The sequence below is a fragment of the Vigna umbellata genome, chromosome 11 (assembly GCF_029865625.1).
Source record: "Vigna umbellata cultivar VRB3 chromosome 11, Vumbellata_1.0, whole genome shotgun sequence".
NCBI classification, from domain to species: Eukaryota; Viridiplantae; Streptophyta; class Magnoliopsida; order Fabales; family Fabaceae; genus Vigna; species Vigna umbellata.
Window position 1 is genome coordinate 17,669,014 of NC_142175.1, and position 25,830 is coordinate 17,694,843.

The 25,830-nt window shown below is 37.9% G+C and overlaps 1 protein-coding gene across 1 annotated transcript; it reads right to left on the minus strand.

Annotated features, from left to right (window-relative positions):
- Window positions 1-1,630: 1,630 nt before the first annotated feature.
- LOC124842089 (methionine aminopeptidase 1A-like) lies at window positions 1,631-24,330 on the minus strand. Its single transcript, XM_088101735.1, has 16 exons — window positions 24,179-24,330; window positions 23,710-23,760; window positions 19,710-19,880; window positions 19,412-19,487; window positions 19,252-19,299; window positions 19,104-19,148; window positions 18,641-18,740; window positions 11,652-11,703; window positions 11,539-11,580; window positions 7,915-7,976; window positions 7,730-7,828; window positions 3,256-3,329; window positions 3,087-3,156; window positions 2,672-2,737; window positions 2,501-2,589; window positions 1,631-2,037 (listed from the first exon to the last, which is right to left on the minus strand). The coding sequence occupies exons 1-16, from the start codon at window positions 24,247-24,249 to the stop codon at window positions 1,960-1,962; spliced, it is 1,194 nt and encodes a 397-aa protein (XP_087957861.1). The 5' UTR covers window positions 24,250-24,330; the 3' UTR covers window positions 1,631-1,959.
- Between the last annotated feature and the right edge of the window lie 1,500 nt (window positions 24,331-25,830).

Sequence of the window (25,830 nt, forward strand, 5' to 3'; positions counted from 1 at the left end):
GCTAGAAGAAGTGCTGGAAGAAGAGAATTTAGTTGAGGTAGAAGTTAAGACCGAACAGTAGAACCGTTCGGTCAGTTTATTAACTTAGTTTTAAGATGATCGTTCGATCATCTTTTCCCTCTTCTTTTCATAGGACCGTTCGGTATAGTCTTTTTTTGTAAACCATTCGGTCGGGGTTTGCTTATGTAGTTCGATTTTAATTTTCTAGTTCTTTCTGTAAGGTCGTTCGGCCACAAGCTTACTTCTCTATTATGTAAGACTTAGCTGTAATATTATTAAATGTGATTATTCTATTATATAGTTTTACACTGTATTTTTGGGATGTTACACATAGGTATGACAAAACTATATTATTAAATATGTTTTTAATATTTAAACTTCGTTTCGAAATTAAAATTTATTTTGATATAAAATTTTAACCTATTTTATTTTTTAAAATTTTAAAAATAAATAAATATATTTTTTTAATTTAATTATTATGTTAATTTTTTTATGTGTCACTTGACATGTAAAAAGATATTAAATAATTGAATTAAAAATTTATATTTCTTTATTTTTTAAATTTGAGAACAAAAATGTATCAAAATTTAAACATTGGACGAATTTTAATTTTATATCAAGTTCGGACACTAAAAATATATTTAATTTTATAATTAATTATATTAATTATATTAATTATATTAATTATATTTGATTTGGTTACCTATTAAATTTTCGTAAGTGAAATAAAACTTAAACAAAATCAACTATGTTTTCTGAAAAACTAGAGCAAACCAAACTACCTTGTTTTCTGTTTATATTTTATGTTCAATATTTTTTTAACTTGGAACAATTTGAGTTTGGTAGAGCATACTCTGCTTTGGTCAGTTATCTAGAATTGCATTCGTTGATCATATTGTACTAGTAATTATTAACAAACTTAGGTTTTGAAAACACTCGTTCGAAGTATACAATCACTTGATAACATTTTTATGAAATAATGTAAGAACAATGATTCTTTTCATAGGAGCGGCACCAAATATTGGTTTAGTTATTACTTTGTTATTTTAATGTTATGGTATGAGGAAGCTTTCTTTCTCCTAATTTTAACTGATCTTTTTTATTTTGGACATTGTCGTAAATTTGTAGCTAGATCTAATTTTGTACATAGGTTACACACGTTTATGAATATATATTTTTCTTTGCGGATCAAAAGACAATAAGAAAGATTGTCATATTGTTGTAATATTGTTCATTGTCAACTTATTATCACTATTTTCAACAATAAAAAAATAAAAACATCCATCTTCTATTAAAATTTTCCCGATATAGAAATTACAATTCGCCAAACTTTACAAAGTGAATAGTCATTGAAATATAAAGATTTAATTATACCACATTTTTAAAATTCGAAATTTATAATAAAAGACTTATACTGATTCTTTAAAGTGCATTTATTTAACATTTAGATTTACTTTCCATAAAAAGAGAAGCGAAAAATATATTTCAGCAACTTATAAGCAAAGCTAAACTTTGAACAGAAGCACTTCAAATAATGAATAATAAGAAAAAACTGTGGAACTATTTCTGTCAAATGAAAACATGTTTAAAACAATAATCTTGATGATTAATTTGCATTGTTCAGGGAAGATAAGATAGAACTGATTATCACATAAATAATGAAAATGTTGCAAGAAATAGTACGTAAACAAGACATTAACCCAAAAATGTGGTAATTAAGACCTGGTGTTCAAAACTTGGCTAAAACATCATTATTGCCTTAACTACCAGAGCATAGAAAGAACACAAGGCAAAATTGTTGAATTAATTTTCACCTAAACAAAAATGAATTTTGCTTCTGTTTCTTTTTGTATACCTTACAAACACAATACCCAAAAGAGCCAACCAGAGAAATAGAGCAAAGAAATTCTTCCTATATTTAGAAACTGTGAGCATCTGTCCTCGTATTGATTCACCCAATTAAGAATTTAGCCAAGGAAAAACATCGGGTGATGTCTGCAACCTCTCTGTTAGAACTTCAACACCAGTATCTGTCACCTAATTATGATGAAAGCCATGAACTATTAAATAGGTACAATCAGCTAAAAACAGTCATGAACTACTAATGTATACACAATAAAGATAAAGAAACCACCATGGCTTTAAATCCAATTGAGAGGTGTAGAATTCAGATATTTTGCATGAGATTATAGGTTTGAACCCGCAATATACCCAAAAATTTAAACCTACATTGAACCAAGACATTTTTTGTTCTCTGGTATCTTAATAGTTTGCAAAGGCTTAGTCTCGCATGTTTGTATCACATCAATATCATTAACATTATATATAGAGGTGAGAAACTAAAGAACTAGTGGTTAATGAAAACTCCAACCAAAATTTAAAATTTCCATCATTTTCTCTAATTTATTATCACCTTTCAGCTCATCAAGACCGTGACAAAATGAAGAAAACAGATAGAATACTGTAATAGGACTCGGGAAAAAAACATAAATGGACTTACCAAAAGAGTGTGCTCAAATTGAGCACTTCGTTTACCATCAGCTGTAACAGCAGTCCATCCATCAGGCCACATACGATCACGCCAGACACCTATTAAAAAAATAATCTTACAACTGTTGCATGTATATCCATTCGTTATCTATTTAAGCGATTATAGAAAGTGTAAGCATACCAGCATTGATCATTGGTTCAATTGTAAAGGTTTGTCCAGCCTTCATCACACCAACTGCTTTATTTCCTGTTAAGTGGTTAAGGTGTATACATTCCACATGTTCTCTTTCTACTTTCTAGCTTTATTCTTTGTTGAAAGGGATAGAAAAGCAAGAGGTTCACATTGGATGATGTTTCAAGCAAGTGATGTTATGTACAAGATGATTGTCAATAGGAAGTGAAAGTCTAACATCTATACAACAATTTCTAAGTTTACAAGCCCTTTTATATGCCTAAGAAAAAAACAATTGGTCACTTTATATTAAAATAAATGTGTATACTGTGCTGAATGATAAGATCAATCAGAGGATGCAAAAAATAATTTCCAAAAAAAGCATTTCAATACCTTTGAATGCTTAAAAACTAAGGAAGGATACTAGCATAATGAGGAATGTTTGGTGCACAGTGGAAGAGCTCTCCAATTCCATGACCACAGTATGATTTTACCTAAGTGGAAAAAAACTAACAGAAGATAAGAATTCACTATAGTGAACTAATAACAATAAATAGATTAAGAAAATAAAGAAGCAAAAAGTAAAACATTACCACTGAGAAGCCAGACATTGAAGCATGACGATTAATAACTTCACCAATTTCACGGAATCTTATCCCAGGTTTAACTAAATTTAGCCAAAAAAGATGGATCAGGGTCCCCTAGTTTAAATTACTAAAATATTATATATACATTTTAATTATAAAATATTTCAAACCAAATAAACACAATATAATCCGAATGCAAAATGCATGCTTGTATGGTCATCCATAAACATCATTTATTAATACTTTCAATACATACTTATCTACAACATACCGAGTAGCTCATCCAGTATGATTCACTACTTTTTAGATTATTACAAATAGAGGATATGAGAATGTATTTTTCATGATTGATAATAATAAATAAGTCTTATTTTAAACTTGGTGTCAGAGCTCTAAATCTAGGGGCTCTCCATTCCGCTGCAACAGAGTCGCACCGCCGCCGCTGTCCGACCACCGCTGCTGCCGCCGTTGGTTGGGGTTGTTGATAGGGCAGAAAGGTGCGCCCAACACCGGCGATCACAACGCCGGCGCGTGTAGCCCACACGCTCACCTCCGGCGAGACCCACTCGCCACCGCCGCCACAGACAGGGTCGTCGGAGCCTCCTGAGTCTGTTCCTGGGGTCGGTGACGTCTCGTTTGGCCTATATTTGAGCATATATGATTTTGAAGGTTTTGCTCCTCTTCTCGGTGTGACCCACACGCCGTCATCGTCTCGGAAAAGGTCACCGGAGACTCCTAGTTCCGTTCTACAGGATGTTTGAAGTAAAAAGGGTTCCTTTGGGAGTACCTAATGACCTACCAAATATAGGAGGTACCGATCGGTTGGACGGTCAAAATTACTTACAATGGAGCCAATTTATTCGAAGGGTTCTCAAGGGTCTTTCAAAACTTGATCACATAGATGGAGGAGGACCAGAACCTGATGACACTTATTTCTCAATTTGGGACAATGAAGATTCATTAATTATGACTTGGATGTGGCAATCCATGATTCCTGAGATAAGGAGAAATTATATGTTGCATTCTTCTACAAGAGAAATATGGGATGATTTACAGAGCACTTTTTCTTTAAAAAAGGATCTTGCTGCTTACTATGACATTGAGTACAGGATATTTAATACAAAACAGGGCTCCCTTTCCGTATCAGAATATCACGGAATCCTAAGTGGTCTTTGGATGGAATTCGAACAGAACCAAACAATAAAGATGTGTAAAACAGATGCTGCTGCTCTTGCTGAATTCATTGAAAGGGGAAGAATCTTTAAATTTCTCCAGGGCTTGAATCATGAGTATGTCCCAATCCGGGTTCAGATTTTTGGAAGAGAAAAATTACTATCCCTGTCAGAAGTTTTTTTTTAAGGTAAGAGGAGAAGAAACTCGGAGAACTGTCATGCTAAATGGAGAAACTAGAGCGCTTGGAAGCAATGGTTGAATCAATGAGTAAGCCCTCTGGATCATGTACTCTGTTCATAAAAGGTAAGATTTGTCTCAATAGTGTTGGTCAAGTGTCTCAAGGTATTTGGATCCTTGATTCAGGTGCAACTGATCATATGACACCATTTAGTGGGTCTTTCGACTCATGGTAAAAGCAATAAAGCACAACTTATTATAGTTGCGAATGGTCAGGGTATACCTATATGAGGCTCTGGGAATATAATTTTGGACTCATCTATTATATTGAAGGATGTTTTACATGTTCCTCAATTAGCTAATAGTCTTATCTCTGTGCAAAAACTCACAAAGGATTTAAATTGTTCAGTAACATTTTTTCCAACTTATTGTGTTTTTCAGGACCTTGCCACGGGGAAGACGATTTTAACTGCTAAGGAGCAAAGTGGGTTGTATTTTTTAGAGTTTGATGACCAAAACAACACAAATTATGAGTCAACAAGCTACATCTGAGACGTGGGCAAATTCCCAAATATGGCTACATCATCAAAGGCTTGGGCATGTTTCATTTAGTCTTATCAAGTCCTTGTTTCCCCATTTGTTTACCAAAGAGTCTGTTGAGTCTTTTAATTGTGATATTTGTCAATTGTCAAAACACCATCATGCATCTTATCCTATTAGTAATAAAAAGAGTATTTCACCATTTGATATAATTCAGGGTCTTGTCATAGATTTTATTTCCGGAGCCAAATGGTTTGTTACCTTTATTGACGATTGTACCGTGTCACATGGACATATCTTATGAAAAATAAATCCGAAGTTTTTCAACTTTTTGTTAATTTTTCCATCTTGTCCAAAATCAATTTGGAAAAAATATCAAAAGAATTAGGTTTGATAATGGTACTGAATATGTGAATCATGAATTTCTCAATTTTTTGTCTCATAATGGTATTGTTCATGAACTCACCTGTGTTAACACCCCTCAACAAAATGGGGTTGCTGAAAAAAAGAATTGTCATCTTCTTGAAGTAACTAGAGCTATTCTTTTTCAAATGTCTGTTCCAAAAAACTACTGGGGAGAAGTTGTGTTAACTGCCACATATCTCATCAACACGTTACCCACTCGTATCTTAAATGGCATTAGTCCTATAGAGTCTATCTGTCAACGCCAACAGAAGGCAGGAAGACGAACGTACCGAGGGGAAAAACAGTGGGAGGAAACGGGTGGAGCTGCCCGTCTTCGAGGGGATCGATCCGCTAAACTAGATCAATCGCGCAGAGAAATTCTTTGACTTACAAGGGGTATCAAAGGACGAGAAGGTCCGATTAGCATACAGAAGTATGGAGGGTAGCGCAGGGTACTGGTTCCGATTCTGGAGGGAGAAGGCCAAGAACCATTCTTGGGCAGGATTGAAGGATGTGTCGATGGTAAGGTTTGGAACCATTGTTGAGCGTTTGGCAACATCAAAACAGACGGGGACGGTGGACGAGTATGTACAATACTTCAAGATATGGGCGGGTCGAACGAAGAGGGTGCCGGACGAGCAGCTGTTAGGATATTTTCTTAAAGGATTGCAAGAGGACATTCGGAATCAAGTCCGACCGCATGACCCGCAGGAATTGATGGTGGCGATGCGGATCGCAAGGGGTGTTGAAGAATTCCATGGAGGCGAAAAGGAGAGGAGCGGCTGGATCTGAACAGGAGAGGACTAACAGATTCACACGATAGAGGACTGTTGGATCCGAATGTGAGAGGACAAGCAGAACCGAACGGGAGAGAACCGCTGGATCTGAATGTGAGAGGACAAGCGGAACCAAACGGTCAAAGGCCGAACGGTCTTACAGTCAAAACGATCTCCCAGTCATTGGTTGAGCGGTCCGAGGCCATGAGCGATAGCCCAAGGCGATCGGGAGTTATCAAGCGGTCTGAGGCCATAGAAGACCAGTCGTTTGGGGGACGAACAAGCGGTGAGGTGACACAGTCCGAGGTTAATCGCTTATAACCCAGGCGGATCGAGTGTTGTCGAGCGGTTCGAGGCCATGCGCAATAGCCAATGTCGATCGATGGTTGACGAGCGGTCCGAGGCCAATCACCTAGGCCGATCAGGAGCCGCCGAGAATGCGGTGTCAGTATGGAGAGAGGAAAGAAGAGAGGAACTTCTGCAGGACATCAAGAAAGCACAACAACCCTCAAATAAAGGAGAAAATTCAATACAAACCCAACCTTCAAAGAACTTAGAAGACAAGACAAAACAGGGGTTCAAGTCCTGAGAGCAAAAATCCAAGGATTTTTCTTGGGAAGATCTTGTAGCAACTCTGCCAAGGGTTGTTAATGCAAGCCAAATGGTTGAAAGGAACAAGAGCCAAACGGTTGAAGGGAAGGGGAAGGAGACGAACGGTATAAAGGCAGGGGGAGCGAGCTGAATGGTATAAGAAGTTATTTTACCGGGAAGAATAAGAAGCTCCTCACCTTCAAGGAAATAATGAAAACACGAAAATGGTCACATAAATTTTGTCTCTCATTTTGACCACCACCCAAACCTCCAGACTTGAACTGGAGGGCAGTAGCCAGTGGGTGCCTTTCATAGGGTAACACGATGTGGAAGAGGAGCCCGGAAATCAAGCGTCACGGTTCCAACCTTGAGGACAAGGTTGTTTTGCAGCGAGGTGTAATGTTAGGATATAGAGTAAAAGGATATAATGGGTAATGGGTTTAGGATAGAAGGTGGAGAAATTGTATAAATAAGACCTTGTTATGTTGTCAGGGGCATCATTGAGTATTATTTTGTAAATCTGGACTTTGGCTAGAAGAGGGGGATCAGGCCTCCGTTACGGCTAAGGAGGGGATTAGGCATTAGCGCTATCAGCGTACATCATTCTCAATTTCAATATAGAAACCCATTCTTTCATTGTTCTTTCTATCTTCTGAGTGTGTTCTTGTTAGGTTCCAAACCTAGGTACCTAACAGGTACACATGAGAGATAAGACAAACAAGAGATCCATGACTGCTATAATGTTTCAAAAATACAATCATATTTGAAACTTAAACAACATATAGAAACATTAAAATTGATATCAAATGGATATATACCAATGGATATTGCCTTCTCCAAGCACTCATAAGTGCATTTTACTAGTTGGCGAGACTCTTCGTCAACATTTCCTACAAAGTATGTTTCATTGAGATCTCCTGCATAACAATTAACAAAATTATTCAATAATCAATTTATGAACTTCAAGCGAAACTGTGAAACATATATATGGTAAGCAACTTACCATGGACACCTTTATAGTACACAGTGACATCAACATTTACAATGTCACCATCCTCAAGCTTCCTGCATAATGACTATATTATAAAGAGAATCTCTAAAGTTTAATCTTATAATCTCTCAGTGAGTCTGTTAGGTTTCTCGGAAAGAAACCTACTCAAAAACAACACTCACACAACAATCAATGGTACACTCAAGAAAAAGAATAGTATTTGTATTCAATTCTCAAGAAAACATGTACAACTAATGTGTCCTGTAACTATCAAATGAAAGATACTCAACCAACCCCTTTACAAAACTGAACTCAACCCTTTATACACAGTTCCCCTTCCCGCCTTACCTCTAACTGTTAAACAGTTAGGCAGTTAGGTAATTAGTGCTTTCTCCTTCTCTCATACACTCTCCACTCTCTAGCATTACCCGCTGCTAGATGTGCAACCTTGGCCTCAAGGTTGAAATCCAGATATTGATCCTGGATCATTGAAACATCTTCCCATGTCGCCTCATTTCTTCCTCTTCATGCCATTCCACCAGTATCTGTTGCACCACATCCTCCCCTAACTGCGCTTGTCTCCTATATAAGATACGAAAAGGGCCAAAAGGTTGGTCCATCTGCTTGGAGATCTGGTTGGTAGTTCCTTTTCAACATTCCTAGTACCTACTGCCTTTTTCAACTGGGACACATGAAACACTAGATGGATCCTGGTTGTTTCTGGTAATTGGAGTTCTAGGGAGGCGCAAGGGTGGGGAATGGGAGTAGGATTGAAGAGCAATTGTCTTGGAGACAACCGAGCGGAGAGGTGACACTGTCCAAGGCCAATCGCTACAACCCAGGCCGATCAAGAGTTGCCAGCGGTCCAAAGCCAATCGCTATGACCCAGGCCGATCGGGAGTCGTCGAATGGTTAGAAGCCAATCACCCAGGTAGATCGGGAGTCGCCGAGCGGTCTGAGGCCAATCACCCAGGTAGATCCAAAGTCGCCGAGCGATCCGAGGCCAATCACCTAGGCAGATCGGGAGCCGTCGAGAGTGTGGGGTCAGTACTGAACACCCACAATATGTTGGATCCAAACAAGAGAGGACGACCGAATCCGAACAAGAAAGGACTACCAAATTCGCACGGAAGAGGACTATTGGACCCGAACGGTCTTACAGTTATAGTCAAAGGCCGAACGGTGTTACAGTCAAAATGGTCTCCAAGTCATTGGCTGAACAGTCTTACAATTAGAATGAAGGCTGGGTAGGGAAAGGTGGATGGAAGAATCAATGCCCGGGAGAGAAGGATGGATTCTATGAAGAGGTGGACCAGAAAAGAAAAAAGGGGCCTTGCGCTTGATACACCCGCAGAGGGGAAAGAGTTGTTTGAAGCATTAAAAGACATTGAAGACCATTTCCTCAGGGCTTATGATTCTGGAAAAGAGGTGACCAAAATGTTGGAAGCTAATAAAATCCAAGAAGAATGGAAGTCATTGGTGGAGGAATTGCCACCACCCAAACCTCCAGACATGAATTGGAGGGCAGTTGCCAGAGGGTTCCCTTCGTATGATTACACGATCATGAAGAGGAGCTAGGAGATCAAATTTCACGATTCCAACCTTGAGGACAAGGTTGTTCTGCAGCAGGGTGTAATGATAGGATCTAATATGAGAGGTTATAATGGGTAATAGATGTAGGGGAGACAAAACAGTTTAGGAATTAATTGTGTTGGGTAGTTAGAAGTGGGTTGCCTCTATAAGAAGGCAAGGGGGGTCTGGTAGAGAGGACACTTATATGGTCTAACATTCACCGAATTTGTTCCTTCTTGCAACGTTAGCTAGTGCACCTTGTCCCTGTCAGGAAGTAGTCCCTCGGGCTTACAAAAGACCTCTGACTGAAGCTCTAAGATTTGCTCCAGTTCCCCATTTTGCTTCCCAATTAGCCTTGTTCTTGTCCTTCCACTTGCCCACGTTCCATCTTCTCCAGACTCCATACCAGGGCCATGTTTCCACCTCCTTCATTTTCAGCAGTGCCTCGGGTTCCATCAGCACGGTCTTCTTCCCAACTCTCCCTTGCAGCTTCATTGTCTTTGGTTGGGTGAGCCCTTCGGCCGAAATGACTAATAACTCCATCAGTTTTTGTTCAACCTCGACCACCTCCTCTTCAGCATCCTCTTCTTCATCCTCTGCCAGTATTACTACTTGTAAGCTCCTCTCTGAGCAATGGTGCTCAGGGCTAAAAGGGCCCCCACACCTAAAACAATGCCCTTCCTCCCTCCACTTCAAGAATTCTGTTAAGGCAAATTTCTCGAGTTCTGCCACCTATTATCACTGCCCACTGTGTTTCCGCCCCTCGACGCACTGCTTCCCACGTTTCCTTCCCTCCTCATCGACCCCACACTCTCCGTCGCACATGTCCTCCCGAGGTTGCTTCTTATAGGCTCAGTTCTCGTCACCATGCCTCCTCCTCCCGTCTAATGCCCCCAAGAAGGAGTATTCTTGGTCGTTGCCCAACCACTCGCCCTCGACCCGCGTTGTGCGTCTTCAACATCGCGCGCAATCCTTATTGCTACTATCAGTTCTTGAAGATCGTGGGGTCTTATTTGGCACAGAAGCTCCTACCTTATCCTAGCCAGAAAATAACCCAACAGTTGTTCGTCCGAAAGCACCTTGGTCTGTCCCACCAACACGTCGAAATCTTGCACATATTCCTCCACTGTACCAGTTTGCTTTATCGCTGCCAATCTCTCAAAAATTTTGCCCCAATTCCTGCCTCCAAACCTGATAACCATAGCCTCTTTCAGACCCTCCCAAGATCGATTCCTACCCTTTTCTTTCCAGAATTTGAACCAATACCTTGTGCTTCCCTCCATGCTAATATACGCCAATTCGACCTTCTCCGATTCTGTCACCCTCCGGATCTCAAAAAACTTCTCTGGCCGGTTTATCCAATTCAGTGGGTCATGTCCTTCGAAAATGGGTAACTCCACCCTTCTCCGCTAACTGGGTGGCCCCGGTTACCATTAATAGACCCCTGACTCCTGTCTGAATTCCCATCCATTTGTCTGGTTTGCCCTCCCGTGATCCTTATCAATTCTTGCAAGTCTTTGCGCATCGTCGTTGAGTCTTGACGAATTGCCACCGTTTCCGCCTTCAAACCGTCCATGGCGATCTCCATATGTTCCAACTGTCCCTCGACTACCTTCATGCGCCCCTCCATTCTGATCTTCACGCTCAATAGGATCCGACAGGTCAGACCAATTGTTACACAACACTCACACACAACAATCAATGGTACACTCACGAAAAAGAATAGTATCTGTATTCAATTCTCAGGAAAAGATGTACAACTCGTAACTAAGGAGCCTAATCCCCCTCCCAGGACAATGTGCCCTACAACCCTTTATACACAGTTCCCCTTCCCGCCTTACCTAACTGCTAAACAGTTAGGCAGTTAGGTAATTAATGCTTTCTCCTCCTCTCATACACTCTTCACTCTCTAACAGTGGCACCTGCACTCATATAGTGTCAAGTACCAAGGAAACATTAGTTAGGAAAGTTAGTTTACAATAATTACAGCCACGAGAAAAACTGAATACCGGCAACAAAGAAAACCATAATATAGATAGATTAGAAAGGCAACAGAACACCTACCTTGCATCAGGAATTCCATGGCATATTACTTCATTAACTGACCTGTTAGATAGTGCAAATTTCACTCTTAAATATACCTAGAAAATATGACATTACAGAAGAAAAGTACCTACGTGCAGCAAGATTTAGGAAAGAAATGGTAATTAAGAGGTGATGGATATCCTCCTGCAAAAGTAAAAAGTAAAAAAGAAAATCTCATCACCAATCACTATCTGTAATGAACAAAACACAAAGACATCAAGAAACTCAAGGGACCATTAAGAAACAGAATTATAACAAGGTTCGTAAGCCTACTCTCAGTGTAACGCTCATCACTTTTCCAGGACTATGCGTTTCTGGTAAGCAGAGATATTGGGCACCTATTTTCTATGAAAGTAAATATATTTTTCCTATAAAAGATGATTGTACCGAATAGTATAACAAAAAGGGTGGAAGGGGCAAGAAGCAATTCTGCCAGATGTCTCTCTGCATTCTACAGTAAGTGATTATTAAATAACAGGAAATACAAACTCAACACTAACCAGCTAGAGTAATGCCAACATTATCTATATGAAAAAATAAAATAAACATACATCAGCGAAATGTGACAAATTATAAAAATTAGAAGACCTGACACATTTCAAATAAGGAATTGCAATATTCCTATTTCTATATGTTAGAATCTGTTTTATTTCTGTCGGAATCATTGTTTTTTATTAAATATATTTTTTCCTTATTTAGTAGATTATAATTATTGTGAATAATGGAGATATCCCTTAATCATAGGGATCTGGTTGTCTAGGAGTTATTATCATGCATCCTAAAATAGCTTCCTAGCCTTGTATACATGGATTGTATTCTCAGCATAATAATAATATAAGATTCTATCCTAAATTATGAGAGTATACATGTTTTAAAAAGAAAATGCAAAAGAAATTAAAAATAGATACTATGATTATTTGATTTATCGGTGCAGTGTTTGACATGGATATGTCAAATGTGGGTATGCCACAGAGAAAACTGCTACTTTGAAGTATCTTAGCTTCATTCATTGATTAATAAAAACTGATAGGTACCCAGATTTTATTAACACTGTAAAGACTTCTGAGAGGCTCTTGGATGTTTACCCAGAAAAACCAGACAGCTTTATTAACAATGAAAAACAAGCACACTAATCCAAACTATTACACTAGCCCTGGTCTTTCGGGAGGACCAAACTCTCCCTAGCCTTCCCTTTACAAAACTTTCTAAAAAACTACTAAAAACAACTGCCTACAAGGTGAAAGTATGGAACTTCTTTATTAATGCAGGCAACAGATTCCCCTAACTCCTGAAATTCCTCTTTCGAAATAAGCACATATGGAGCTTTTTATTTTTGCGAGTATGATTAGGCCTAAACTTTTTATCACACTTGAAGCATAAGCCCTTTTTTATCTTATCTTGCAATTCTTCTTGGGACAATTTTTTAAATGGTGCCCCTCCTTGTTGAGTCCCAGCATGAGAACTATTGATCGTGCTCACACAGCCATGCTCTCTCCACTTCCTTTGTTAGAGTTGGTAAAACCCACTAAATTTCCCCCTTCCTTTAAGGAAGGGCGAGTAGGTGGCAATTGTCTGTAGGTGTTACTTTGAAGTTGCACAGTTAGAGAGTCCCCCTCGATGGTGACTCAACTTTTCCTCCGCCATTTGAGCCTTAATCATTAACTCAGCAAGGCTCTTAGGCTCATACAACTTAACCTCTTCTCTTATTTCGTCCTTCAATCCATTCAGAAAATGTCAATCAAATAATCTTGCCTTATACCTCTCAAGAACCCCGCATATTGCTCAAATTGTTCAATATACTCTCCCACATGCCCAATTTGCCCCAGTCTAGACTTCAAAAGGATTTTGAATCACTATTGGTTGGAACCGTTGAACAACCACCTTTTTGAAAGCCTCCCATGTGGGATTCGAATAGCAGGTCTCCCACCATTGGAACCAAATCAGGGCTTTTCCCTCCAAAGCCACCAGAACAACCCTCGTCCTCTCTTCTTCATTGACTTCTTTCAACCAAAAACATCTCTTCAACCAATTAGTTAGTCCAGCCATAAGCATCTTCTCCTGCAAAAACAGGACTATCTAGCTTCTCCATGTTTCCTAAGTGAGTCCTAAACGACCACTTTCATTCCCTCCGTCATTCTCTAGACTGCCCGCACTACCTTCCTTAGCAACAGAAGCATTGTACGCTATTTGTCTATCAAAGGATGTGAAATGTTCCACCAACCCTGTCAACCTTGTAAGCATTTCCTCCAACCTTTGGAACCTTCTCTGATTTTCATGTTCTTGTTCTTTCATTATGCACTCCAATCGTATTTACCATGTCACAAAGCCACCACAACACTAGGAAAGTGGCTCTGAATACCAATGATAGGAACCCAGATTTTATTACCAGTGTAAAGACTTCCAACACAGGTTCTTGGATGTTCACCCAAACAAGTCAGGCAGCTTTATTAACAATGAAATAAGCACACTAATCCAAACTATTACACTAGCCTTGGTCTGTTGAGAGGACCAAACTCTCCCTAGCCTTCCCTTTACAAAACTTCCTAAAAAACTACTAAAAACAACTGCCTACCCAGACTTTATAAAAGTCCGAGACAACAAAACCTACCCACAAACAATTATAATTGTTTGTCCCTTTTATTTCTCCTAATATATGTTAGAATAATTAGTTGTTGTGTATTGGCTGTGTGTGAGTTGTGTTCCAACCAAGGTGAGTTGTCAAAAGAGTGGCTAGTTAATTTCTTCTTCCTATAAATGAAACCTTAAGATTAAAGAAGAGGCAAGCCCTCTAGAAATATATGTATCCATTTTAATTTTAAGTTGGTATCAGAGCGAGCTGTCCAGAACTATCTAAAGTGTCTGCCACTTTCCACCATTGTCCAATAGTGATTTACTACTTTCTACCTTTATCTGAAACTATCTAGCATTATCAACCACTATTGATGTTTCCTCACTGTCTGCACTGTCCGCAATCATAGGTCCGACAACCATCAGATGTGGATCGTCTCTCAACGCAATGACCAACCCTAATTGTGTCGATGTTCAGTTCTGCTTCACACACCGCCACACACATAATGTTTATGTTCAGAACCGACGCATGTTGTCCGCGCACCACCATCTGCTCATCGGAACACCACTGCATCACCTTCATAGTGTCCTCAAAACCTCCTCTCTCTGTCCTTACCCTTGAAACTTTATTTTAGTATAGTCCAGTAGCCACCCTTGTGGAAAGTCATATATTTTTCTGTTTTGCGTGGATATTTTTTGTTTCCTTGACCAAAAATGGCAACTGGCAGTGTTATTTCATTATCTGGAAGTCTCTCAATTACTTTCGAGAAACTAGATGGGAAAAATTACCTATCTTGGTCTGCTGCAGTCAAAATGTGGTTTCTTAGCCAAGGATATTATGACCACTTTGAGCAAGATGGAAGCCATGTGCCTGCCGAGAAAGTTGATAAGTGGAAACAAACAAATTTCCAGTTGTGTACCCTGTTATGGCAATCAGTAAAACCAAGACTCCTTATATCCTTGAGAACTTTCAGACTTTGTCACTCTTTTTGGAAGAAATCTCAAAGCATCTATGACAACGACATTCAACGTCTTTATGATACGGCAAACAAGCTTGCATCTCTTAGAATGATAAACCGTGATATGGTGTCTTTAATGACTGAAGCTCAATCTACGGTTGAAGAGCTTTGGATTTTTTGGAAGTGGAATCTTTGGAGGATATCAAGAAGAGGTTGGACAAGTATTATATGGTGATGATTCTTCGGGCTCTACATCTCGACTTTGCTCATATTAGAGATAAACTTCTAACCAGTCATGAAGTTCCCTCCATGGAAACCTTGACCACACGCCTTCTTCGAGTCCCGATGCCTCAAACTCAAAAAGCTCATGAAGTAGTAGAACCATCTATCATGGTTGCCACGCAACGAAGTGTAGAACGTGACACTAGAGGAGGACATGGAGGTCGAGGGCAAGGTTAGTGCACATATTACAAAAGAATGGGTCACACCCAAGAGAACTGCTACTTCCTTAATAGTTTTCCTCCCAAAACAGCTAACATCTCTCTGGCTGAATCTTCTAAATTCAAAGTTCACTAAGGATGAATATCAGGAGTATCTACGATTAAAATCCAACAGCATGGCACAAACATCTCATCCTCCAAGTACACCAATAGCTTGCAATTCTCAAACCCTAGAAGGTCAAAATTAATGGATAGTTGACTCGGGTGCTTCTGATCATATCTCTGGTAATACCTATTTGTTCTCAACCATTTCTTTTCAAGAAACACCTCAATTCATAACCCTTGCAAATGGTTCTAAAGTTTCTCCAAAGGGAGTCGATTAAGCCTCCATGTCTTTCTCTCTAAATCTCAAATTTGTCCTATTTGTCCCTAGCTCCTTTCAATTTGATTTCCTTAAATTAGTTAACCAAATCGTTAAATTGTTCAATAACCTTTGATAACAAATCTTTTGTTATATAAGACTGTGGGTCGGGGAGAGAGATTGTAGAAGGATATGAAATTAGAGGACTATACCATTTATCTCTTCCACATGTGTCATGTGTTACAGCTCCTAGTCCTAAAATGTTACATGATCGGTTTGGTAATCCCATTTGTTGAAATTCAAAAAAAAAATGTTTTCGGACCTTAGTAGTATCAAGACTTTAGAATGTGAGTCATGTCAACTAGGAAAACATGTTAGATCTTCTTCCTAAAAAGGTCACAATCAACGTGTGATTCTAGTTTTTCTATTATTCATTCTGATAACAGGGGACCTAGTCACGTCTTATGTTTTGGTTTTAGGTTTTTTGTTATGTACATTGATGAATATTCAAGATGCACTTGGGTTTATTTATGAAACATCATTTTGAATTGATATCCATCTTCACCTCCTTTCTGAATGAAGTCAAGAATCAATTCGGTCAAGTCATCAAAATCCTAAGTGACAATGCCAAAGAATACTTCTCATCCACTTTTTCTGCAGTTTTAAGTTCCTATGGTATATTGCATTAGTCCACCTATCCCCATACACCACAGCAAAATGGTTAGCAGAAAGGAAAAAAATAAGCACTTGGTTGAAACTGCTGGTCATCACTTCCTATCACGACTCCCGAAGATGATTCAAGGTGGCCTCTTGCTCTTAGAAAAAGTACTTGTTCCACTCGCAACCCACATCCCATTTATAGCTTTCTTAGCTATCACAAATTATTGCCTTCCTTTGGTTCTCTTGTATCTTCAGTGTCTTCTATAGATATACCCAAAAATGTGAAAGAAGCACTTGATCATCGTGGATGGAGACAAGCTATGATTGTAGAAATCCAAACTCTTGATCACAATAAAACTTGGAAATTGGTGCCCCTTCCACCATGCAAAAAGGCAATTGATTCTCTATGGGTGTATGCGGTTAAAATTGACTCTGATGGTAAAATTGATTGCCTCAAAGCTCGGTTAATTGCAATAGAATACACTCAAGTTTATGACCTTGATTATTGTTACACTTTCTCTCTCGTGGCCAAGATGACTATCATTCGTCTACTCTTTGCAATGGCAGCAATTCATAACTAGCCACTTCATCAACTAGATATAAAAAATGTCTTCCTCCATGATGATCTTGAAGAAGTTTATATGGAACAACCTACCAAATTTGTTACTCAGAGGGAGTGTGGTATGGTATGCAAGTTGCATCGCTATTTATATGGCTTCAAGCAGTCACCACTTGCTTAGTTTGGAAAATTCAGCTTTTTGTTCAACAATTTGGCCTAAAACGCAGTGAAGCAGATCATTCACTTTTTTACCATCATACATCTCTCATGAAATGCGTTTACTTAATAGTATATGCTCATGATATAGTTATCACAGGAAATGATACTGTTGGAATATCTCAACTGAAGAAACACTTATGTAGGCATTTTCAAACCAAGGATTTTGGAAGCCTCAAATACTTCTTGGGCACTGAAGTAGCTTAGTCAAAAAATGGAGTTGTAGTCTCCCAAAGGAAGTATGCTCTTGATATATTACAAGAAATAGGTATGATTGATTCTACACGGGTAGACGGTCCTATGGACCTAAATCAAAAATTAACTACAAAAGAAGGTGAATTATTCTTCAATCCAAATATTGGAGACTGGTTGGAAAAATGATTTATCTCACTATTACAAGACCGGATCTATCTTTTGCAGTTGGAGTGGCTAGTCAATTCATGCAGGCTCCATGTCTTGGCCATTGGAATGCTATCATTCGTATTCTAAGGTACCTCAAAAAGGCTCCTAGGTAAGGGTTGTTATATGAAGATAAAGGAAGTATTCAAGTCTCTGGGTATTCTGATGCAGATTAGGCAGGCTCGTCTATTGATAGGCAGTCTACTATTGGATATTGTGTTCTCCATGGAGGAAACATCATTTCATGAAAGAGTAAGAAACAAAATGTAGTAGCTCGATCAACAGCCGAAGTTAAATATATGGTTATGGCATCACTATCAAGTGAACTTAAATGGGTAAAGCAATTCCTTCAAAAGCTCAACTTATGTAACATTCAAACTATGAAGATGTATTGCAATAACCAAACTGCTCTCCACATTGCATCAAATACAATATTCCATGAGAGGACTAAACACATAAAAATTGACTACCATTTTGTTCGGGAAAAGTTATTGTCCAAAGAAATTTGTACTGAGCTTGTTGGGTCAAATGACCAACTTGCAGATATGTTAACTAAGTAGGAGGACCTCGAATTGAATTCATTAGTTCCAAGCTTAGTACATACAATTTGTATGCTCCAACTTGAGGGAAAGTGTTAGAATAATCAGTTGTTGTGTGTGAGCTATGTATAAGTTGTGTATGAGTTGTGTTTAAGTGTGTTCCAACTAGGGTGAGTTGTCAAAAGTGTGGCTGGTTACTTTCTTCTTCCTATAAATGTAACCTTAAGATTAGAGAAGAGGCAAGCCCTGTAGAAATATATGTATCCATTTTAATTTCAAGTATATAAACATTTCCCTTGAACCTACATAAACTTACTAAAACTAAATAACTAAAGCTGGTAAAATTTGAGGTGTTAAAAAAGTCTCGGTACAATTAGCACCTGCAGCAATAGTTGCTTCATGAACAACTCTATCAATCTCATCAGTCGTCACACCAGGCTGAATAATACGTGCAGCAGCATCCAAAACCTCCCTCGCAATCTACATAGTATAAATCAATTAACCGTCTTGAGACACTAAAGTTTACACACACACAGTAGAAAATAAACAACTATTTAAAAGACCTACCATCACCAAAGTTTACTCGCATTAAACAGCTCCTCAATTTGTTATTCAATTCAAAACGTGATTTTTTAAGTATTTTTTCTATTTTCTAACAAATATGAAAAAAATCAGAAAAACAGTCATCCTACTATCCAGTATACTGCTATCCCATTTTAAGATATGATAGTCTGCTGTTCTGCACCACTACCTGTGATTTATAGCTATGATAGAGATGGAAGACGGGCAAAAATATCTTCCTTTTAAAGAATCTACAGAGGCAAAGAGTGGCAAGGAACTTACCCGACAAGTTTCCCTCATTCTCTCAATTTGATCTGGAGTTTTAACCTACATATTAATACAAGTAAGAATGTAGAATAAAAATAAAATGTCCAATTTGATCTTTCATTTCATAATAAATCATCTACTCGTGTATTGCAAAATTATCCACCTCAACAGTATGCTGCAGACCACTATTGGGCTCGAGTTTTGGGATTCCCTAGAACAAATACAAATAAAAACGATTCAACAACCTATGGACCCTCCTCTAAGTAATAAAAAGATAACTTCCAACGGTATTTAAAGAAAATAAGTTAAACCAGATAACTTACATCATCAGCCCAGTCAGGTTTATCAATTTGACCTGGGACAATCCGTTTACTAGAAATGGGATATGGCCGCAGTGATCTTGCAAGAGCAAAAATTAAATTTTAGTTTCAACAAATAAACAAGTAATAAGCACATTAAGCTCAAAAAATAAGAATAATGAAAAGGAGAACAATGAACAATCACAAAAGGCAACAGAAATGAAAAAACAGAAAATACTACTACTGATAATGAACACAACATCTTGTATTAATTAAATTGTGGGGATTTGAAAGTTGAGTACGAAGATATTCAAAGCCCTACCCAGTCCAATCAAAGTAAGGAAGCTTTGGAGTTCGAGCCTGCCCTCTTTTCAAACAATATAGCCAACCTTCACCAACTGAGCCTGAATTTTGTGTGTCAGGTGGGGATAGTTTTGCCTTAAGATGCACTGATTTGTGCGAGCTCCACGAAGACTTGAAACATTCCTGAGAGCTGTCAAAAGATATCAAAATTGGCTCGAGTATAAAGGATATAAAGACTGAGAAATAAATTTCAGCAATAGTAAATATCTAGTAATTCACTGTTCTCTCATTAGCAACCATGCTCAACCCCAATTTCTACATGGTTCCATTTGGAGCAACAATGCCATTCACTAAATCTCCAATGCCTAATAACTAAATCAATCTTCTATGGATATTAAATCAGATCAAACACAACTTTTTATATTACAATGGTCAAAAGGTATTACTAGTCAGCACCAACTCATGCATGTTGCACTTGTAAACTAATAGAATTCTAAATTTCACCAGTGTGGTTTAGTGCAACAGCTGTACTCGATCAAATGGCAGGCTGAATAGCAACTACAGCAGACGCTAGTTGTTGAATTCAGAAATGCCCATTAAGAACAGAGGTGGCAGATTTTAAAGGGGCTAATTTTTGGGTTTCAATTTCCAAATACGAAATCTACAGCCATAATGGTTGTAAAAATGATGGAGACAACTTGGATTTAGAAGATGCTTGATAATTTCTATCTAGAAAACTTGTATTACACTTTTCTGGGTATTTGCTTGTATGCTTTATTTAAGACATCAATGCTTTGTATTGTCACCAATGGAAGTCGTGAATCAAGCACTTTTTATCATTTTGGAAAACTTTTAAGTATTAGTATGCATCATATAAATATAAACTACATAAAAAATATTCAGAACAGCCGCTATCTCACTCTAGTGGTTTTGGGGCTAGATGCTATGTGGTATGTAAAACACATATGGCATTCTATGGTAAACATAGAATACTGGTATTATACTCTATGAAGATTATGGAGACAATGAGCATTCTATAGGAGCCAGAACAGCCAATTATCTCTTTCAAATATTTAAAGAACTTAAGTCTTGTGTAGAATCATTGCCTAAAACTAAACAGAAAAAAGACCTTCACAACTCCCGTACATTTAGTCTAAAAGATTTTGTTAGGAAACCAGAATTGGAAAGAGAAAGAAGAGTAATCTTTTTTATTGGAAAGACTAAATAAAAAGAATACAAAAATAGGAGAGCCCTCTCTCCTCCAAGGGTTTCCCCTTCAAACAAGGTGCTAATGATCAAGATTGTCAAACTCGAGAGTTTACGTAAACTCATGATGGTAACGATCAAGGTTAGTGATCAAGGTTAGTAACCACAGCTCTAGTTCTGGAGTAACCAAACTTCTCAAAAACATTCCATGTGGAATGTGACGCATCAGGAAAGGGTATAGGAGTTGTTCTATCTTAGAACAAATCCTATACCCGAGAGAAAGAAGAGTAATCTTTTTTATTGGAAAGACTAAATAAAAAGAATACAAAAATAGGAGAGCCCTCTCTCCTCCAAGGGTTTCCCCTTCAAACAAGGTGGTAATGATCAAGATTGTCAAACTCGAGAGTTTATGTAAACTCGAGAGTTTACGTAAACTCCAGAATATGATGGTAACGATCAAGGTTAGTAACCACAGCTCTAGTTCTGGCATAACCAAACTTCTCAAAAACATTCCATGTGGAATGTGACGCATCAGGAAAGGGTATAGGAGTTGTTCTATCTTAGAACAAAAGGTCGATTGCCTACTTTAGCAAGGCATTGTTAGAAGCATCCCTCACCAAATCAGTTTATGAGAAGGAGTTGATGGCTCTTGTGTTGGACATCCAACATTGGCACCCTTATCTTTTGGGTCAGCTATTCAAAGTCCATACAAACCAAAGGAGTCTAAAATATCTGTTAGAGCAACGTATCACGACTCAAAACCAGCAAAATTGGCTAGCCAAGCTGATGGGGTACAAGTTTGACATTGTTTACAAGACAGGGGCATCCAATCGTGTAGTTGATGGTTTATCGAGAAAAGGGGAGGAATTGGAGGAAGAAGATAAGGTCTTGAAGATGATTACCAAGCCATTGGCCAGGGTTTCAAGAAGTAGTGCAGGAGGTGGAGGGTGATGCAAGCTTGAAGAAGATTATAGAAGTGAAAGCAGATCCGAATTCCCACTCTGCTTATACACTAGAGAATGGGAAGTTGCATTTTAAGGGAAGGCTAGTACTCTTGGCCATGTCTGGGTGGATACCGAAGCTATTAGCAAAATTTCATAACAAGGCTACAGGGGGCATTCTGGAGTGAATAGAACATATAGGAGGATTGCCCAATCTCTCCACTGGGTGGGCATGAAGAAGATAGTGACAGACTATGTGGTTGCGTGTTTAGTCTGTCAACAACATAAGTATCTAGCTTCTTGTCCCTAGGGACTTGTTCAACCCTTACCTATTCCTAAGGGGGAGGAGGTTAGGAAGAAGGTTCAAAATAAGAAGTATTGATAAGACCTTTAAGGTGTATGTTAGGAAGAAGGTTCAAAATAAGAAATTTCATGATAGTTAATGGTGGTTGGGAAGTTTAGGGCAGTTTAGGGGTGGTTAAAGGTAGTTATTCAGTTTAATAAGGGTTATCTTTTAAGGAGGAGAATGTTCCTTCTGGTGGGTGTGTTATATTTTCTTAAGTTTGGACAGGGTTTATCTTGTATGAAGTGATTTATTTCCCTTGGATGCTATTGAATGTTCCCTTAATTACGTTTTCCATTAATGTTAATGTGAACTTATGTTGAATTGTCAGTTTTGAGTGTTTAATCCTAATATATGATCTATAGATTAGTTAGTTAGTAGTGTGAAGGGGTAAATACTATAAAGAGGAGGTATTTTGTAAAGGGGAGTAGTTAGTGATTTTGTACATTTGGTATAGTCTGGATAATTGTTCTAGTGGAGGTAGAGAGGCTTCCTTGGGGTGATTCTTTGTACACTGAATTCTTTCATACATCAATAAAATACATACTATTCAGTTCTGTTTGTGTGTTCTTGAGAGAAAGAGAGGGTTGATCAACTTCTTGACTAAAGAAGTTTATCAAGTGGAAGGAGGTGAGCCCAGGAGACGAGACGCTCGAGTGCGATGACAGGCACGACGGTAAGCTCGAACTAGGCGTGACGACAACCATGAATAGAGCGCAAAGAGATTGCAAACAAGCACGACAACGACCTGAAGGAGGTGAGGCGATGGCGAATGAGATGGCCATAGAGAGACCGTGTCAATCAGGACATGAAACCCTAAACCCAAAATGAGCTTGTTTTTCTTAATTTTTTCCCTTTTCAAGCTTGCAAAATCGCTCCAAAATCACGATTTTACATGAAACTTCTAGTTTACAAGTCCGTTCCATCGAGTTTACTTAAAAAACAAGTTTACTTCCGAGTTAACTCGAAAGCAAGGTCTAGAAAAAAAGACTGAAAAGAATACAAAATTAGGAGAGCCCTCTCTCCTCCAAAGGTTTCCCCTTCACACAGGATGGTAATGATCCTGTCAACAATTCTCTAAACATCCCCTACCTACACCCCCCAAGAATATAAAGTAAGTCTCACTCCACCTAACAATTCAACTAACAACTAATTCCTACTCTGTTTCCTTCTATCCTTCACACATTATACCCAGCCTTAGTGGTTATATCAAATTGTATCATCCATTGAGACTCAATGCATGTTGGGTTTAACATATCTCCCAAAAGAGGTTCCAAGTGAAACGGAAATCTATTTGTCTTTGTTCCCATGTTTTAGATGTGGTTTCCCAAGATTATTGAGAAGCTTGTAGTTATATACAGCTTCCACATGGTTTTTCACTTTTAAACAGTTGTCCAACACACATTATATTTGGTTTGGCAAAAATATAGCAATTAGACACCGGTACAAACACACTACCATCATGACAACAGAACAACAAAGGATCTCGAAATGCAAATATAACAGGTAAAGTAGGGAGAGTCACAAACCAGAAGGCAGAACCTTCACGAGGAAGCTTCAATTCCATGCATTTTGGGCACCTGAGGAAAAAATGAAAAAAAAAGTAAATTAAAAATAACCCCTTTCAAGTTTTCTTTATCATCATCATACCAAACCATAATCACTCAATGGCAACATCACCATAAACAACCCGAAGATTGCTTTTTTCTCACCACTAAATGATCAAAATCACTAGCATATCAATGCAACACTATTGGGTGAAGGAAAAAATAAAAAATTACAAGCTTCCCGCCGCAGCAAGAACAACAACAACTTATTATGCTAAAACCAAGAAACCCTCTTTTAATCAAAGCCAAAAGCTAACACCTTGCCACATATCAATTACAAAAACATCCAATCCAAAACAAAAATAAATTAGAGAAAAAGTGTGGCCACAGTTATTGTTACTAGTGAGGAGCAATAAACCAGAGAGAGATAAAAATAGAGAAGAAAGAGTACTGGAGATTGGCGGGTTTTCCACAGTTAGCGCAAGAGAGGGTGTTTTCCGGCACATTAGATTCATCAGCCATCGATTGCCAAGAGCTTAAAGTTAGGGTTGCTGAGGAGGAACAGAAAATAGAACAATCTACCGAAGAAAGAGGAAAACATTTTATAACTTCGTGTTGGTGAAGCAAAAGTCTGTCTTCCAGTTTGGGCCTAACCTTGTTCTGTTTTCCTACTACGCGTATTGGACCTTCCGCTATTTCTTCCTGCACCTCCTTTCTCTTCCTGCATCCCATAAAACCCATAAATCCTAGATTTTCTTAGGCTAAAAAAGTAAAAATTACCTTATATGTTTTTTTTAAAAGATTAAATATGATTTAAGTCTCTAAACTGTAAAATTAAATTTTATTTTTATTTCAGATTTTAATGTAGTTTGATTTTCAAACTTAAAAAATAAATAGATGTAATGTGTGTTACTTAATGGTGTTAAATATTTGTTGACGTCACAACTAAAATTCCATGCTAACATTTCTACTATTGGCATGTGTATTTTCTAATACATTTTTCATAAACAGGATTTCTTAATCGATTAGTTTTGAAATCTGATGACCCAAATCCGATGACTTTGGCTAGCTTTTGAAATCCACTTTGTTTCCTAAACAGTGCGTATGGCTTAAATAACTACATTAAGCTAAACAAACTTAAACTCTTATATCTGTATGATGTCAAATGAAGAAGAAAATGAACCATTCAAGACTAATGAAAAAGCAAGTAAAATTCTCCACCACACAACAACGAAGCAAAGAGACAAACAGAAAAATGAAAATTTGAACATGAGGGTAGGGGTGCAAAAGAACAGAAAATATTTAAGTAAAAGTAAATGTGATTTGATAAATAATAATTACTTCTTACCTAAGTTTTTTTTTAACATTTTACTCTCTCTTTTTTCTTTTACATTTTACTTTGCCGAAGGAGACAATGATCTACTTGAAAGTGCAGGAAGAAGTACCAAGGAATATTGCTAAAGTTTCAATTGTCCTCATCCGAGCTTAGGACTAATATATATGGATAAAAATCATAAGGCAGACATGCTTTACATTTTTCACATGTGTTAATATATGTTTGGATTGAAATTGAAGAGTATATTTTATTTTACATATATATATATATATATATATATATATATATATATATATATATATATATATATATATATATATATACACTTTAACTGATCTTTCTTTTAATTGAAACTCATTCATTAAGAAGTACGAGGTGCACTTAAAAATATTTGTAACTTTTAATTGAGTTTGGATTTTGTTTTATTGAAACCTTTTTCATCAAGAAAGTAAATAAATGCTACAATTGAATAAAAAAATAATGTAAAGACTTGTTCTTTTCTTCTTTTCCTCTGTCACTCTCCTTCTTGTCTTCTTCTTCTCTCATCAATTTCTCTTTTTCTTCTTTCATTTCTCTGAAAACCCTAGGGTCATAGAAGGATGTGGGCTTGAGGGAAAAGGAGTTGCAGGAGGAAACTCATTTCTCTTTACGATGCAACTGTCTCCGTTCGGGGGTGCTACGACAACGACATTCTCTTCACGATAGTAGAGTTGCGACTTCTTCACGGTGAGTTTTCGGTGACTCTGACACGACATTCTTTCCCGATC

Bases quoted from the DNA above. Each gene is read 5' to 3' on its own strand.
- LOC124842089 (XM_088101735.1), bottom strand. From the start codon at position 24,249: ATGGCTGATGAATCTAATGTGCCGGAAAACACCCTCTCTTGCGCTAAC. The intron at 7,829-7,914 runs GTAAGTTGCTTA...ATTGTTATGCAG, and splicing joins GTACTATAAAGGTGTCCATG to GAGATCTCAATGAAACATAC. The intron at 2,038-2,500 runs GTAAGTCCATTT...CATCATAATTAG, and splicing joins AATTTGAGCACACTCTTTTG to GTGACAGATACTGGTGTTGA.